At 51.3% G+C, this 17,259-nt stretch overlaps 1 protein-coding gene across 2 annotated transcripts; it reads right to left on the minus strand.

Moving 5' to 3' along the window:
• Positions 1-299: 299 nt before the first annotated feature.
• Positions 300-17,108, minus strand: G6PD (glucose-6-phosphate dehydrogenase). 2 transcript variants are annotated; one of them, XM_066356496.1, is made up of 13 exons: positions 16,916-17,108; positions 15,892-16,019; positions 4,961-4,998; positions 4,763-4,871; positions 3,797-4,014; positions 3,149-3,307; positions 2,892-3,017; positions 2,429-2,522; positions 1,945-2,131; positions 1,433-1,668; positions 1,283-1,359; positions 1,084-1,176; positions 300-994 (listed from the first exon to the last, which is right to left on the minus strand). In XM_066356496.1, the coding sequence occupies exons 2-13, from the start codon at positions 16,009-16,011 to the stop codon at positions 904-906; spliced, it is 1,548 nt and encodes a 515-aa protein (XP_066212593.1). In that variant the 5' UTR covers positions 16,012-16,019; positions 16,916-17,108; the 3' UTR covers positions 300-903. The 2 variants fall into 2 exon arrangements, with proteins under 2 accessions (XP_066212593.1, XP_066212592.1); XM_066356495.1 differs by lacking the exon at positions 16,916-17,108 and adding an exon at positions 16,622-16,826.
• Between the last annotated feature and the right edge of the window lie 151 nt (positions 17,109-17,259).

A 17,259-nucleotide genomic window follows, 5' to 3' on the forward strand; every position in this document is an offset into this window, starting at 1 on the left:
GAAAATAACTCCATCTATCCTGGTTTCCCATGGACTGGGACAGAACGAAGGTAGAGGTACGGGGGACTCCGGAAGTAACGGATGCAGGACTGGGTCATGATGGGACCCAGGGTCAGGCTAAAGAACATCTAGGTTTCTGGCCCAGCCAGTGGAGGAAAACGCGTGACAGGGAGGGGGTGAGGGATGGGTCCTGAGAAGTGCAGGGAGCCAGAGGCCCTCCCCAAGGTAGGCTGGCCCAGGTGCAGGTACCCTCCTTCACGGTCACAGGTGGCAGGCAGGAAACAAACGGGACGGGTGGGTCTGTTCATGGATTTAATGGCAGGGGCTGAGGTGGGGAATCCCAACTGCTGCTTCAGCTTTTCTAGTAGCAAGGAGGGCCATGGAGTGTAGAGGCGGCCTGGTGAGGCAGACGGGTATTCGGGGGCCCCAAGACACGGGGGACTGCCGGGCAGCATGGAAGTCCCCTCCAGCAGGGGTTCAGGAATGTGGAGTGGCCCCGGAGCTGGTGTGGACATGCTGCCCCTGCCCCCGGGTTCTGAGGAGCTTGCCCACAGCCAGTGGGGGTGTGGGTCGGCCACTGACCCACTGAGGCCCACACACTGATTCCCTCCCTCGTCCCTAACTCCTATCCTAGGCTGAGGAGCCTGGGACAAACGGAAGGGCCACTCTTCTCCTTCCTTCCATTGAGGCTCAGTTCCTTAGACAGAAGCTGGTTCAGGCAGGGCCAGTGGTGGCTGGGGACAGTCACAGCATGAGTGTTGAGTGTAACTGAGGAATGTAGCTAGGCCTGGGGCCAGGAATGTGAGGCTGAGGCCTATGGTCCCGAAGTCTTCCTGACATGGGGTTAGGTAGTGGGAAGGTGGGAAGGGCAGAGGCAGATGGGGGTGGGGAGGAGCCCAGAGCTTAGAGCTTATGGGGGTTCACCCACTTATAGGTGCCCTCATACTGGAAGCCCACTCTCTTCATCAGCTCATCTGCTTCTGCTGGGCCACGGCTGAGAGAGAGACAGGCAGAGGGGAGACGTGAGGAAGCTCCCAGCCCCAGTGTCCTCCTCCCATCTGTCCACCCTGCCCACCCCCTCACCTGCCATAAACGTAGGGGATAGGTTGGGGCTTCTCACGCTCAATCTCGTGCAGCAGTGGTGTGAAGATCCGCCAGGCCTCACGGAGCTCATCGCTGAGGGGACACACTGTGGCTTTGGGGGGGTGTGGGGACATGGAGGGCGAGAGGGAGGGAGCTGGCCATCCCCACTGCCGGACATGGGCACAGGGGTCCCCCTTACCTGCGCACAAAGTGCATCTGGCTTCCACAGAAGACATCCAGGATGAGGCGCTCATATGCATCGGGGAGCTTCACGTTCTGCAAGAGGGTGTCACTGAGGCTGCCCGCATAGCCAGAGCCCCTGGCCCATCCCCTCGGGCTGGGTACCCACCTTGTATCTGTTGCCATAGGTCAGGTCCAGCTCTGACTCCTCGGGATTGAAGAACATGCCGGGCTTCTTGGTCATCATCTTGGTGTACACGGCCTCGTTGGGCTGCACCCGGATCACCAGCTCATTGCGCTTGCACTGCTGCTGGAAGATGTCTCCAGCCACGTCGCGGAACTGCAAACGTACCTCAGCCTTGCGCTCATTCAGGGCTTTGCCACAGCGCAGAATGAAGGGCACCCCTGGGTGGGGAGGAAGGCTGGCCTCAGGACCGCTCCGCTAGCAGCCCAGGCCACATGCTGCGCGTGTGCGGGAGGCTGTGAGTGGCGGTGTGTGTGCCTGAAGCTGTGTGAATGCACGTGTGCGCCAAGGCGGCTGGGCCCCACCCTGCTGGCCTTCTTCCTTCAGCATATCATGCGGGCTGGCCACCGCCACCGCCGCCGAGCGGGTTGGACCCAGGGAGAAGGGCTCCGTGAGGGTTTGCCAGCCTGCCTGCCATGCTCCAAGGTATCACCTACCATCCCACCTCTCGTTCTCCACATAGAGGACAACGGCTGCGAAGGTGGCAGTGGTGGACCCACGGGGAACTGTGGGGTCGTCCAGGTACGCTTTGGTGGCCTCACCCTCTCCGCTGGGATTCCCCACGTACTGGCCCAAGACCACGTTTTTCACCTGTGCCTCCGAGATACATTTCAACACCTTGACCTGGGATAGAAGCGGGGGACAGAGAGGTCCCTTGGGTAAACACAGAGCAGCCCTGGGCATGGGGCAGAGCGGGGGAGCCTCATGTCCCAAAGCGCCCCCCCCGAAACACCCTCATTTTTTCTGAAGGAGCAGCTGAAGCTCAGACAGGCAATGGGTCTGCCCTTGGTCACACAGTAGTCACTGTTAGTCCTGAAACATAACCTCTTGGGCTTCTGACTCCCAGATCAGGGCACCCCTTCCTCAGGGCTGCTTGCTGGGGCTGGCAGCGAGGACCAAGTGGCTGCATCACCCCCCCACCTTTTCATCGCGGACGTCATCGGAGTCAGTGGAGGCTGGCTTCTCCATGGCCACCAGACACAGCATCTGCAGCAGGTGGTTCTGCATCACGTCCCTGGCAGGCAAGCAGGCGGAACTCGGTCAGGGGCTTCCAGGTTGGAAGACAGCCACGAAGACCGAGCCTGCCTCAGCCCCTCCATCGGCCAGGTTCTGGGGGCTAGGGCTCCAAGTAGGACTTTTGGGCAACAAGTTACAAGACCCGCTTCCTGATCCTCAGTGTCTGCCAGGTCCCGTCAAGACAAGGAAGGAGCCAGTGCCCTTCCCTTCGTAGCTACCACTGACTAATCAGACACTTTTGCTGCAGAATTTGAACTTTAGGGTAGAAGAGGAAGAGCCCCCTAAAACGAGGAGGGTGACCCTGCAGGGAGGCAGGATTGAGCCTCGTGCCCATGCCGGCCACCGAGGAAGGAAGACAGGCTCTTACCGAATGATCCCAAATTCATCAAAGTAGCCCCCACGGCCCTCAGTACCAAAGGGCTCCTTGAAGGTGAGGACGACACAGGCGATGTTGTCCCGGTTCCAGATGGGGCCGAAGATCCTGTTGGCAAACCTGCAGGAGGGGCGGGGCAGGGCAGAGGCTGGGGCTGCACTCGCCAGGGCAGCAGCAGGGCAGTCGAGGCCCCCAGTGCCCGCTCCGACCCTGGCGGCCCGCCCCGCCCCCAGCCGTGGCTCCAGCTGTACCTCAGCACCATGAGGTTCTGGACCATCTCCTTGCCCAGGTAGTGGTCAATGCGGTAGATCTGATCCTCCGAGAACAGGGAGGAGATGTGGTTGGACAGCCGGTCAGAGCTCTGCAGGTCCCTCCCGAAGGGCTTCTCCACAATGATGCGGTTCCAGCCTCTGCAGGGGCCCACAGCTGTCACTCCCACACCCTCCTTGGGGAGCGGGGGCCAGAAACTCACATCCCTAATAACCTCTCTTCAGGGAGTGGGGGCAGGAATGGCTCAGGCATTAGTTGGGGAGCAGGAAGAGGGGACAGCAGGGGCTACACTTATCTCTGCGGATTTTAAAGTAGGAAAAAGTTTCTTTCTTTGTTAGTCCCCACCGAGAGTTAACATGGTATTCTGTATTCAAAACCAGGACAAAGTGAAAGAGATAGTCATGGCTTTGGGAAAACAATGGCGTGCCCAAGTCCAGGCTGTGGGATTCTCCCAGAACACCATCACCTCCTCATGGGAGTGCAAGGCACTTTGGGAAACACCGAAAAGCCAGAGAAGCAAAGGGAAGTTTCATGGAGCCATACTGCCCTCTTGTGGTGCTATCAAGGACAGCAGATCAAGGCAGACCAGACCAAGGAGGCAGAAAGAAAGGGCAAAAGACAAGACTTACGTCTGGCTCATGCAGGTCTCTCGGATGTTCTTGGTGACAGCCTCATAGACAGTGGGGGGCAGGGCCAGATAGAAAAGGCGGTTGGCCTGTGACCCCTGGCAGAGGGCATTCATGTGGCTGTTGAGGCGCTCATAGGAGGCTGCTTGATCGTACTGGCCAGCCACGTAGGAGTTGCGGGCAAAGAACTCCTCCAGCTTGGGCTGTTCCTCTGGGGTGGCCTGGGAAAGACCGACACAGGGGCGTCAGCCCTTCCTCGCTAATCCCACAGCCAGGGTAGGTTCCTCTGGAAGTCCGCCATCCTAGCCGCACGCTGGGTCCACTCCCATGTCGTCGGCTTTGCACTTCCCAAGGGGGAGGCCAAGGCAGCCGGCAGCATGCATCACTGCGGGGGACGGGGCCAGAAAGTCCCAGGCCAGGCCCGGGATGGGCCCAGTCATCCCTGGGGACCTTGAGCCCTAAGACTGAAGTCAGACTTCAGGAAAGTTTGACCTGAGAGGACCACACTGGAGAAAGACCTCTCTCTCTCTCTCTCTAAAGTCATCACACCAAACTACGGTGTGTTGGGAAAACCCGAACCTGCAGAATTTCTGCGGCATGGAGGCTTTCTCAGGTCCTGGCCCTGGGAAACAGCGAGTCCACATGAAGGGGAGCTGGGAAACAGAGGTCTCAGGCTCACAGGGTTCCTACATCCCAACCTGTGCCTCTCTTGTCATCAAGGCCGTGGGAGGCGCAGGTGAGCAGTTTTCTGTGCCAGTTTGGCAGGGTGGTGTGGGTGGTTTTGAGGGCAAGGATCAGAAGTGCTTGGGCGTGAATGGCCCCAGGCGACTGTACTAACATGGCCCTGCCCCTCTGCCAGCACGGGATGGCAGGGCTGGGCCCCAGGGGGAGAGGCAGGCAGGAGTGGGAGGGGGCATAGTGCAGTGGGGTGGGGGAACGCCCCCTTCCGAGACCCCAGAAACCACTCACTTTGAAGAAGGGCTCGCTCTGCTTGCGGATGTCGGGCACTGTGAGGCGAGAGCGGGCATAGCCCACAATGAAGGTGTTTTCGGGCAGAAGGCCATCCCGGAACAGCCACCTGAGGGCAGAGCACGGCTGTAACCAGGGTGGGGAGGCAGGGAAGGCAAAGAGGGCGACGGGCAGGGGGCCGTGGAGGGCGATGCTTACCAGATGGTGGGGTAGATCTTCTTTTTGGCCAGGTCACCCTGTGGCAGAGGGAAAAGGCATGGTTAGAAGCTGGGGACATGGTCTAGATCAGTGGTGCCCAATCCCCGGACCAGTACTGGTCCGTGGGCCATTTGGTACTGGTCTGCAGATAAAGAATAAATAACTTACATTATTTCCGTTTTATTTATATTTAAGTCTGAACAATGTTTTATTTTTAAAAAATGACCAGATTCCCTCTGTTACATCCGTCTAAGACTCACTCTTGACGCTTGTCTCATAAAAGTTTGACAATTATATTTAAAAATACCACAGTTTTTATGCCGGTTGCATAATTTTATTTTGTGCATTTATCCATCCCACTCTAAAGGCCGGTCCGGGAAAATATTTTCTGACATTAAACTGGTCCGTGGCCCATAAAAAGTTGAGGACCACTGGTCTAGATCATCTCCCCACTGGGGTCACCTCTCATCCACAAGCACACCAGTTTTGCTCCTGTATGTAGTCAGGGGAGCCGATAAGAGCCTGTGCTAGCCCTTTACCCCGACCCTGAACTAACAGTGCCCACATAATTGCAGCAGCCACCTTGAGGCAGACAGACCTTATGCTTGCCAGACCAACCTGGCCACCCTATAATCACACAGACCATGATCTCTGCTTCTAGTGTAAGCAAGTGGAACCAAACACACCAAAAAGCCCAATTCTAAACAGCTCATGGGCTAAAGAAGAAAACCCAAAAACTCCATTCACTAGAATCAAATGGCAATGGAAGTAGCACATATAAGAAGATGTGGCCATAAATGTTTATGTTCGAAAAGAAAAAAAAAAGGTTCAAAACTAATAAGCTAAGCATTCAATTTAAGAAGTGAGAAAAGTCTGACCAGGCAGTGGCACAGTGGATAGAACATCGGACTAGGATGCGGAGGACCCAGGTTTGAAATCCCAAGGTCGCCAGCTTGAGCACAGACACATCTGGTTTGAGCAAGGCTCACCAGCTTGAGCCAAAGGTCGCTGGCTTGAGCAAGGGGTCACTAGCTTTGCTGTAATTCCCCGGTGAAGGCACATATGAGAAAGCAATCAATGAACAACTAAGGTGTCACAATGAAGAATTGATGCTTCTCATCTCTCTCCCTTACTGTCTGTCCTGTCTGTCCCTGTCTCTGTCACAAAAAAAAAAAAAAGAAAAAAAAGTCAGAAAAAAGACAGAATTTTTAAGGCAAACAAATTATAAGGCAGGAGAAATAAATAAAATGGAAAACAAACCAAAAGATGAACAAAGTCAAAAGCTGGTATTTGAAAAAGACTAATAAAAAATAGACAACTCTCCAGCAAGATTGCTTTTTAATAAGTACGAAGAACTAGAAATACAATGGGACAAAATTACATTCAGGCAACACAGAGGGGATTTTATGAACAATGTTATTTCACATTTGACAACTTAGATGAAAACGACACATTTCTAGCTAAGGCCAACCTACTGACACGGAGTGAGATACCTGACTAGGCAATGATCATTAAGGAAACAGGACTGTGTTCACTAAATGTTCCCACCAAGACAAACCCAACCCCGACCCGGCACAGGAATCCTCGCCAGTGGGTCCTACACTGCCAGGGAGAGAAAGCTCCGGTCTGAGGCCAACTCTCTGCAAGCTAATGGGGAGCACTTGTCAAGCCACTTTATGGGGCCTGCAGAAGCCTGGCACTGAGACCTCTCAGAAAGGCACACAAGAACTTCTCAGTCCATATCATTTACATCCACAGATGCAGATGCAAAATCCTGCAAAAAAAAAAAAAATTAGCAAACTCAATCCTGTAATGTTAAAATTGTAATGTGTCAGAACCAAGTGGGGGGGGCATCCTGGAAACAAAAGGTTGGTCTGATATTAAACAGCAAAAATCACTGAAATTCACATGAACAGATTAAAGGAGAAAGCTATAAAGAATCTCTGTCTACTATATATAGATTTAAAAAATCTAGGAACCTTGCTAAATTGACCAAATGTAGATCAACTGTTTTAGAGAACTCAACATCTACTATGATAAGAACTCATCAAATTAGAAATAAAAGGGAACTTCCTTGCTTAACTTGATAAACCCCACAAACGACTCCGGCTGGTTGGCTCAGTGAATAGAGCATTGGCCCGGCATGTGGACATCCAGGTTCGATCCCCAGTCAGGGCACACATGAGGAGTGACCATCTGCTTCTCTCCCCCTCCTTCTCCCCCTTCTCTCTCTCTCTCCCCCTCTCGCAGCCAGTGGCTCGATTGGTTCAAGCTTTGGCCTCAGACACTGAGGACAGCTCTGTTGATTTGAGAATCAGTCCCAGACGGGGGTTGCTGGGTGGATTCCAGTCAGGGTGCATGCGGGAATCTATCTCCTCTCTTCTCACTTAAAAAAACAAACAAACCAACCAACCCAGAAACATCAGACATAGTGAAAATGTTGAGATTATCTCTTTTAAACAACCAGGAGTAAAAAGAGTGCCTTCTATGGCTCTTTAGTCAACGACCAACTAGAGGCCCCAGCCTTGCAACAAGGTGGAAGAATTAAAAGGGTGTAAGAGCGCCTGACCAGGCGGTGGCGCAGTGGATAGAGCGTCAGACTGGGATGTGGAGGACCCAGGTTCGAGACCCAGGGGTCGCCAGCTTGAGCGTGGGCTCATCTGGCTTGAGCAAAGCTCACCAGCTTGGACCCAAGGTCGCTGGCTCGAGCAAGGGGTCACTCGGTCTGCTGTAGCCCCACGGTCAAGGCACATATGAGAAAGCAATCAATGAACAACTAAGGTGTCGTAATGAAAAACTGATGATTGATGTTTGTCATCTCTCTCCGTTTCTTTCTGTCTGTCCCTATCTATCCCTCTCTCTGACTCTCTGTCTCTGTAAAAAAAAAAAAAAAAAAAAAAAAAAAAATATATATATATATATAAATAAAAAGGTGTAAGAATGAGAAAGGTCCTAAATATAAGATCTGAAACAATAAATTACACAGAAGGAAACATAGGTACTAAACTCATGGACCTTGAACTCATGGACCTTGAACTCATGGACTTTGAACTCATGGACCTTGGCCGAAAAGAATACTTTATGAATTTGACCCCAAAGACAAGGGAAGCAAAGGCAAAAATAAATGAATGGGACTGTATCAAACTAAAAAGCTTCTGCACAGCAAAAGAAACTGACAACCAAATGGGAGATGATATTCACAAACAACAGCTCTGATAAGGGGTTAATATCCAAAACATATAAAGAACTCACAAAGCTCAGCAAAAAATAAGCAAACAATACAATTAAAAAATGTGGAGAGAACCTGAACAGACACTTCTCCCAAGAGAACATACAAATGGCCAACAGATATATGAAAAGATGCTCATCTTCACTAGCTATTAGAGAAATGCAAATCAAAACTACAATGAGATACCACCTCACACCTGTTAGATTAGCTATTATCAACAAGACAGGTAATAACAAGTGTTGGAGAGACTGTGGAGAAAAAGGAACCCTCATCACTGCTGGTGGGAATGTAAACTGGTACAGGCATTATGGAAGAAAGTATGGTGGTTCCTCAAAAAATTGAGAATAGAGCTACCATCTGATCCAGCAATCCCTCTACTGGGTATCTGCCCAAAAAACTCGAAAACACTGGTATGTAAAGACACATGCACCCCCATGTTCATCACAGCATTATTCACAGTGGCCAAGACATGGAAACAACCAAAGTGTCCCTTGATAGAGGATTAGATAAAGAAGATGTACATATACACAATAGAATACTACTCAGCCATAAGAAATGATGACATAGTGACATTTACAACAACATGAATGGACTTTAAGAACATTATACTAAGTGAAATAAGTAAATCAGAAAAAGCTAAGAACTGTATGATTTCACACAGGTGGGATATAAACTGAGACTCATGGACGTAGATAAAAGTGAAGTGGTTACCCGGAGGTGGGGGTGGGAGGGGAGTAAAGAGGGACGAATATAAGGTGACAGAAAATGATTTCACTTTGGGTGATGAGCATACACCACAATCAACAGCTGAAATGCTATAGAGATGTTTACCTGAAACCTATGTACTCTTTTTCTTTTCTTTCTTTTTTTGAGTGAGAGGAGGGGAAATAATGAGACAGACTTCCGCATGCGCCCAACCTGGATCCACCCGGCAACCTGTCTGAGGCCAATGCTCGAATTAATTGAGCTATTTTTAGCTCCTGAGGCTTATGCTAGGACCAACACAGCTATCCTCAGCACCCCAGGCTGATGCTCAAACCAATCTAGCAAGGGAGGAGAAGAAGAAGAAAAGGGGGAGAGAAAGGGAGAGAAAAGCAGATGGTCACTTCTCTTGTGTGCCCTGACTGGGAATTGAACCCAGGATGTCCATAAGCTGGGCTGATGCTCTAGCCACTGAGCCAACTGCTTGGGGCAAACCTATGTACTCTTATTGATCAATGTCACCCCATTAAATTTAATTTCAAAGTAAAAAATTAATTAAAGAAAAATAGAATGAGAAAGGAAGTGAAAAACTGGTATTACTTGTAGTTGACAGTCTGTCTCCTGAAAGAAAACCATCTCAAACCAACCTATAGGTAAACTATTAAAATTAAGGAGAGTTTAACAAGGTTGCTGGGTTAAATAAATCAATAGATGAAAGTAAGCAAAGGTTTCTTACATAGGATACAGAAATAACCAACCAGAATAAAATTGAGAAATTAAGGATTCATCAAAATCAAAAACTCCTGTTCATAAGGCACTATTAAGAAGAATAGTGCCTGACCTGTGGTGGCGCAGTGGATAAAAGCATCGACCTGGAATGCTGAGGTTGCCAGTTCAAAACTCTGGGCTTGCCCGGTCAAGGCACATACGAGAAGCAACTACTACAAGTTGATGCTTCCCACTCCTCTCCCTACCCCTTCTCCTCTCTGTCCTCTATCTAAAATAAATAAAATCTTTAAAAAAAAAAAAGATAGACAAGCCATAGACGGAGAAAATATTCACCAAATTTTATCTATATCCGGAATACATAAGCCACTCCTGCAATAAAATAAGAAAACAACCCAATTAAAAATGGGTAACGCCTGACCAGGCGGTTGCGCAGTGGATAGAGCACTGGACTGGGATGTGGAGGACCCAGGTTCGAGACCCCCAGGTCGCCAACTTGAGCGTAGGCTCACCTGGTTTGAGCAAAGCTCACCAGTTTGGACCCAAGGTCACTGGCTTGAGCAAGGGGTTACTCGGTCTGCTGAAGGCCCGTGGTCAAGGCACATATGAGAAAGCAATCAATGAACAACTAAGGTGTCGCAACGAAAAACTGATGATTGATGCTTCTCATCTCTCTCTGTTCCTGTCTGTCTGTACCTATCTATCCCTCTCTCTGACTCTGTCTCTGTAAAAAAAAAGAAAATGAGTAAAAGACTTGATCAGATACTTCACAAGGGAGATAAAATAATGGCTAATGAACATGTGAGCAAGTGTTCAAGATCATCAGTTCTCAGAAAAAGGCAAATTAATGAGATTACCACTTCACACCCACTAGAACTTGCTGTACTGTGAAAGACTGGCAAGTGATGGAGAAGATGTGGACCAAATGCTCAGACGTGGATGTTCATAGCAGCTTTAATTTACAGTATCTCCAAGCTGGAAACAACCCAAATGCTTAAATCAATCAACAGGTGGATGGACAAGCTGTATATTCACTCAATGGGATACTACTCAGTAACAATAAGCAATGAGCTAGTGATCCACCCACCAAACACAGGCAAATCTAAAAAAAACATTATGCCAAGCCAAATTACTGTAGGAGTTCACTTAAATCAGTGGTTTTCAACCGCTGGTCCGTGGACTGGTCCACCAGAAATCCGGTCTGCAAAAGAGTTCATCACTGGTGCTGTATGAAGATTACAGACCCAATGATCTTAGTTGAATTTGCTTAGCTCAGGATGATTTTCTTCTTAGTGGTCCCCCAAATAATTCTCTTTTCACCAGTCCCTAAGTGTAAAAAGGTTGAAAACCACTGACAAATGAAGTTCTAGAACAGGTAAAAACTAATCTAATCTACTGTGATAGAAATTATATCAGTGGTTGCCTGGAGTAGGGGGTGGCTTGACTAGGAAGGTCATCCAAGAATTTTCTGGGGAGATGGCAATGTCCTATAAAGATTTGTAACCAATTGTACAGTAAAAAAAAAAAAAAAAAAAAAGAACAAGACTGAAAAAAACAGAAATTGAGCAGAGGAAAGGAAACGGGTAAAGCAAGACCGTAGGTGCCGGACAATGGCCGTTCATAGAGCTATTTTGTTGATTTTGTGTACATGTGAAATTTTCCAGCATAAAAGCAAGGGTGTGACACATGGTAGCTGTGAGCAGCAATATGGTGAATTCCATAACTTTGACAGAAAACTCACTAGAAAGAATCACAAAGTTTCTTCTCCCCAAGCTCCAGTTGCTGTAGCCATTCCAATGTGCTTGAATTTTGTAAGCTGACAACTGAATTCTCCCTTCCAGCTAGAAGAGGAAGGGACAAGGATGGTCACAGGCTCCTGGAGAAGAACAAAGCAGGGAACCCTTTCATCTGCCTGCCCTGTAACTGGAGCATGGGATGGGCTGGGGCACAACCCACACTCCACTGAGTGCTTCCAACCAATGGGATTGGGGTAGGGGAGAACACGCTATGCTGGGATGGATCTGAATTTGCCCCAGGCAGAAAAAAGTAGGCTGTAAGACTGGAACCCAAAGTGGTTATAAACTCCCCTGGAGACAGGCAGTTAAAAAGGCACTGGGGGCCCCTACTGTAACTGCCACCTTCCAGAAGCACTGCCACAGCCTCATCAGATGGCTGCTCTCACCGGTCCTTCAAGGTCCCGTGCTCCCCAGTCTGGGCTGTGAGCTTCCCCTCCATGGCTCTCAGTGCCCAATAGCCCCCACAGTGGCACTGCTCATAGCGAATCATCAGTGCCCACCTCTGGCTTCTCTCCCATCAGCGGGGCTGGATGGGGACTCTGCTCCTCTCACCTTGGCTCAGTGTTGGCCCTGCTGGTTCCAGAAAGAGCTGGCTGGAGACTAGCCCCCCCCCCCAGGAGAAACAATCAGAAACACAGCCTGCAAACTCCTCTCAGCCCTCCTTGTGGCAGAAAATGTTTGCTCCCATCAAATTCCAGGAGGCTGTGAGGAATCAGGACAGACTACAGGCAATGGATCGACAGGGGACTAGTTTCCTGTCTGCTGAGTCACGGTGCCCCACACCCCAAGCTGTTTGTTCTTGCTGTTCCCTTTGGGATTAATCAGCGATAGAACCTGCTTGTCTTGTTCTGCTTAGCCCCTGCAACCAGCGGTCTGCTGGGTTCCGAGTCACCCAAAGAAGAGGTGACATAGGACCCAGGGCAGCGGGCAGCGTGGGGCCTGGCAGCTGCTATCTTTGGGCTGGGGTAGGCATGCCTTCCCTGCTGGCCTGGGCTGGACTCCTCTGCAAGAAGGAATGTGGGAAGACATTGACCAAATCTAAGCATGCCATGTGTGGGCGTGTAGCAATTCAGGGGCTCTTGGTGAGATGCGGCAATCTTTCCTAGACACTGAAGTCTGCTTGAGGACCACAGCGGGGAAGGAGTTGCCTGGGAACATGGTGACTTAGCGAAGGAGGCAGAACCTGATTAGGATCTCCAACTACCAGTGTCTGGTCAGGCTGGGGTAAAGGAGCTTGGGCCACCACCTGCTTGATGCTGCCTCGGTTTGACTTAAGTATCCTGTCTTATGAGCCCAAACCACTGCTGATGTCTGTCTGTGAGGGTTTTAGGACAGAAGGTGTGACAAGAGAGCTCCAGGAGTTGGCTGCCAGCTGAAGGCCCAACAGGGGTGGGCCATCCCATCCTCCTAGGGTTACACAGGTCAAGGATCTGCTGGGGCTCCCAGGGTGGAGCCCCGGCCTTGGCTGGGGTCCAGCTGGCTCCTAGCCACTGAGGCAAGAGAACTGGGCGATGCTGAGGTAGGCTTGGCTGCGAAGCCAACGAAAGGGCCTTCCTCCTCCACCCTGGGGCTCATGAATCACCAGAACTTTGGGGGGGGGGTGTGCCGATATCATCATGACACAGCAAGAATCTTATCGGTCCAAGGGGAAGGCAGTCCAGAAACATTCCAAGGAAAGGGAGATGCCGGGGCTGACAGGTCATCCCTTGCACAGGCCTGTCATTGGGAGGGGTCCTGAGTACCCACTGAACTCATGGCCCTGGTGGTCCAGCTGGGGAGAGTGAGGCCCAGAGGGACTCACTAAGGACCATACAGCAAGCCAATCCTGCCCGAGTGGACTCCCAGTCTTATCTCTTCTCTTACCCCCATTTCGCTCTACATCCCCTAGAAGTCACTCCAGCCTGGCCACGGTCATATCAGATGGGGGAGAAGTAATCTGCCAGGCCCAAGGTTCTTCCCCTCATGCTGTAAGGAGAACTGTTTTCTTTTATTCCAGAACTTTTGGCCTGGGATAGTATGTACCTCCACTCCCTTCTTGCTGGGGGGGGGGGGGATCCTGAGAAGGGGGCAAGTGGCTACGTAACAGAGGGAACAGAGAGCAGTTGTAAGCCCATTGGGTAACTCTGTGAGCCAGCATCATGGTGCCCCCAGGAAGGAAGCTGGGTGGTGTGCGGGCGAGGGTTGGGTAAGCAGGTGAGGGGGGAGGAAAGGGCAGAGGACAACCAAGCGGGCTCAGCCTGCCCTGGGGGCCCACCAGTCACTGAGGACCCCGTGTCTGCTCTTCCCTTTGTGTGCAATGCTCCATTGGCCCTGGCTCTGCAGGCCTCACTCTGCAGTCCCCCCTCGTGAGATCTGAGTGCTAAGGGATGGCGCTGGGACACAAGGGCCTGTTTGTGTCTTCTGTCACACGCGCCACTCTGAATTCTAATTGGACTGCTAATTCACCTTGGGTCCTGGTCCCCCAGCACACAGGTCCCAGGAGGAGGGTGGAGCCTGTGTCTCTGCACTTGATTGCTATTTGTTGGATGAATGAACAGAAAACTCACTGATTTCTTACAGGGCCGTCCCGCCTATCTTCTATATGGAAGGAATAGGCAAGGGAGGCCAGCCCACCTGTTCCAGCCCCTTCGAACAAGAGAATGGAGAAACAAACAAGGAGGCTCTTCTTTGGCTCCCCAACTTGACCCTTGAGCAGCACTTCCCAATTCTGCTCTGGAAGCCTCTGGCTGTCACTCCCACAGCAGAGGAAAGCAAAGGGGAACCCTACTGATTGCAAAGAAATGAGGTTGCCCAACCCCAGGCTAGCCACAAGCGAAGGCAGTGAGGAGTCAGAGAATCAGCTCACTAGAGCCTGAGGACCCCTGGCACTTGCTTCAAAGGCCCTCAGCTGCTACGTGCAAACACAGGTTCAGAGAAAAGATACTTGCTCCAGGTCACACAGCAAGCGTGAGTGCTCTCAATGAAACGTCTAAGAGTTGAGGGCCTCGAGTTGTAAGCCGTTTATTGTGGTCTGGGATGCTCTGTTGGAGCATCCTGTAACAGTCTGGTACACAGATGAGAAAAGGAGGAGAAATGAACCTGAGTTCCTTTCTTCTCCTGTTTCTTAGAAAAACGGCCTAACAGTCAGAGTCCCAGTTGTTAAGGTTGGCGGCCAACACAGGTATAGCTGCTCTAAGGGGACCATGCTGGTGTCGGGGTGGAGGCCAAGCCTTCTCCATGTGTTCCTCCTGTGTACTCCCCAGACTTGGGCTTATGGTGCGTCGAAGGACAGTGCTTAGGGTGGACCTCCCTTCCTTCTCACAGGCAGAGTCCTCCTTTCCTTGCATTCTGGCTCTCCTCTGCCAAGTTCTGATCAGAGTCTCCAAGTCTGCATGGAGTAGGCTCTGCAAACGGCAGCAGCACATCATGATACAGGCACAGAGAAACAAGGTCCTCCAGAGCCGAGGGGACTATGATGTGAAAGGCACAGCGAGACAATGCCTACTCTATTGAGAGCTAACTAGTTTTGGTAGAATTCTTGCTCAAAATTATACAATAAGTTGCCCTGGCCTGTGGTGGTGCAGTGGATAATGTGTCGACCTGGAATGCTGAGGTTGCTGGTTCGAAACCATGAGCTTGCCTGGTCAAGGCACATATAGGAGTTGATGCTTCCTGCCCCCCCATCTCTAAAATGAATAAATAAAATCGAAAAAAAATTATACAATAAGTTATGGGCAAAAATGGTCACGCGATGCTTAGCAGTTTCTTGGCCATGTGATGCTAACTAGATTCTTGGTCACGTCTAGGGTTAAGTGTGAAGAGGCTGCTTTTACATTGAGATGAAGCCCTGGCAGCTCATTTCACCAGCCCCTGTACACATCTTGCCATCCAGTAGATCTTTCTATACTTCATGCTGGGAGGGGCTTTAGTGTAGGAGTCATGGCATTTCCTATCAAAGAAAAATGGCAGTGACCCTGGCTAAGCAATGGAGTGGGTCATAGCTTCTTATCAGGCCTTGGAAGTCTTGGGTCAAAGAGACAGTGTTTAAAGAAAGGTTGCATTTTGTCCCCAATGTAGACAAATTAGACCTCAGAACCTGCCTCGGGAACTAATTGACTGTGTGACACTTGTGAGGTCACAAACAGGTTTGAAAAATATAGATACAAAATGAATAGCCTCCCCTGTTTGTATCTCAGCTCTCCCCAGGGAGGAGGAAGTCCAACCATACAGTCCCAAAGGACCTCCCAGCTCTAGCACACAGGTCTACAGCCAACTTCTGTGCATAGATTTCAGAAGGGCCTCAAAGAGAGTGTATACCAGGTGGTGCTGGGGTTATAGCGGCACACAGGCAGCAGCAAGGGGGAGAGCCTACCTAAGCAGAGCCTGAGGGGCTGCAGGACAATTAGTCGGGAAAGCTCAGGCACCCAGCAGGAAAAGACCTTCAGCAATATCACACTCTAAGTTTGGACTTTAAGATGCAGGGCCTGGGGGAGACTCACCGATGCACCCATGATGATGAAGATATGTGTTTCGGACTGATGGAAGGCATCACCCTGGTACAGCTCTTCCCGCAGGATCCCACACACCTGGGTTCGGCTCAGGGCCACCTGCTCTGCCATGATGCTCTCTGGTGAAAAAAAGACTTGTTGACAGGCAGAACAGAAGAGCATTCAAAAGTTGGCCCCTTTCTTGAGGGGATTTTTGGGCTCTAACCCAGCTGAGATCTGATTATTGAAACCACTCGCTGGGAAGTGCAGGGGCAGAGAGAGGACGGTTGGGAGTGGTGGTAGAAATTTCTGGTTCTGGGCTCTCACCATACTCCCTAGGCAGCCTTTTTTCACCGTGTTTACAAAGTTACCCAAAGCACTAGTGGATTGCAACTAGTGCCACAATTCTGGGGACTGAATAAAACCGCGCTGGAGCTCGCAGGACCTGCCTAGGTTCATCTCACCCTGGAAATCCGGTGGAAACTTTACAATGAGCTGGAGTACGTTAGACTCTGCAGCTCCAGCCCTCCTCCTGCCAAGCTGGGAGACCTGGGCAAGTCTCTGTCCCTCTTAGGATCACCTTCTCCTCAGAAGTCCAATGGGGACAATGGGATGGGTTAAGACTCTTTGATATATATTTTTTTAAGACTCTGATTTTGCCCGGCTCCCAAGCATCCCACATCGAAGGGCCTCGTGGCGCAGCACGCCCTTCCGTCAGAGTGACACCCACCCACTTCGTTACCTTTGCCTCACCGCAGCCGTCGCCAATCGCGCTCGCAGCCCTGGAGTTCCCGGCCGTTTCCGGGGACTGAGAACCGCCGGTCCATTTAACCAGAGGGGGCGGGCATCTGAGCTGAGCTGACCGCCTCAGGCGACGCGCGGGGGCGGGGCCTCCATGGACTCCTCCCTCGTGGGGGGCAGGGCGCGAGCAGGTGCGCGCGCATCCCAGGCTGATTTTTTTTTTTTTTTTCTCTCTCCCCCCCCCCTCCCCCTAGCGCAAAGTCCCCTCCCCTGGCCCGCCCCGCCCCCTGGGCACCTGCGCTGTCCGCTATGCCGCAGACAGCCTGCTGTCCCCACTGCCGCCGTGCCGCGTATCCGACGCCTAGCCGGTCCGCGTGCAGCTCTGCGCCTTTCGCTCACGTATCCATCGCAGACTTGGCCTCGCCCCTACTAATTGGCTTTCCTCTGCGCTTTGGGCACTGCGCCCTCACGAAGGGCTCCACATCCGCCGGTAGTGTGGCCACGCCCCCTGACCCCTGTTTACTGCACGGCTCCACCCCTGGTCCTGACCGGTGGGGTCAAGTCAGCCCTATTAAATTGTCCCTTTGTGGCTCCTCCCCTGGCGGGGGTGGGCGCTGCAGAACGCCCAAAGACTGTAAA

This window comes from Saccopteryx leptura, chromosome X, assembly GCF_036850995.1.
Source record: "Saccopteryx leptura isolate mSacLep1 chromosome X, mSacLep1_pri_phased_curated, whole genome shotgun sequence".
Classification (NCBI taxonomy): Eukaryota; Metazoa; Chordata; class Mammalia; order Chiroptera; family Emballonuridae; genus Saccopteryx; species Saccopteryx leptura.

What these genes read in the sequence shown, in the direction of transcription:
- G6PD (XM_066356496.1), bottom strand. Translation starts at nt 16,011, where the DNA reads ATGGCAGAGCAGGTGGCCCTGAGCCGAACCCAGGTGTGTGGGATCCTG. An exon ending in GGAGAACGAGAGGTGGGATG is followed by an intron (nt 1,669 to 1,944) that starts GTAGGTGATACC and finishes CTCCCCACCCAG; the next exon opens with GGGTGCCCTTCATTCTGCGC. An exon ending in CAGATGCACTTTGTGCGCAG is followed by an intron (nt 1,177 to 1,282) that starts GTAAGGGGGACC and finishes GTGTCCCCTCAG; the next exon opens with CGATGAGCTCCGTGAGGCCT.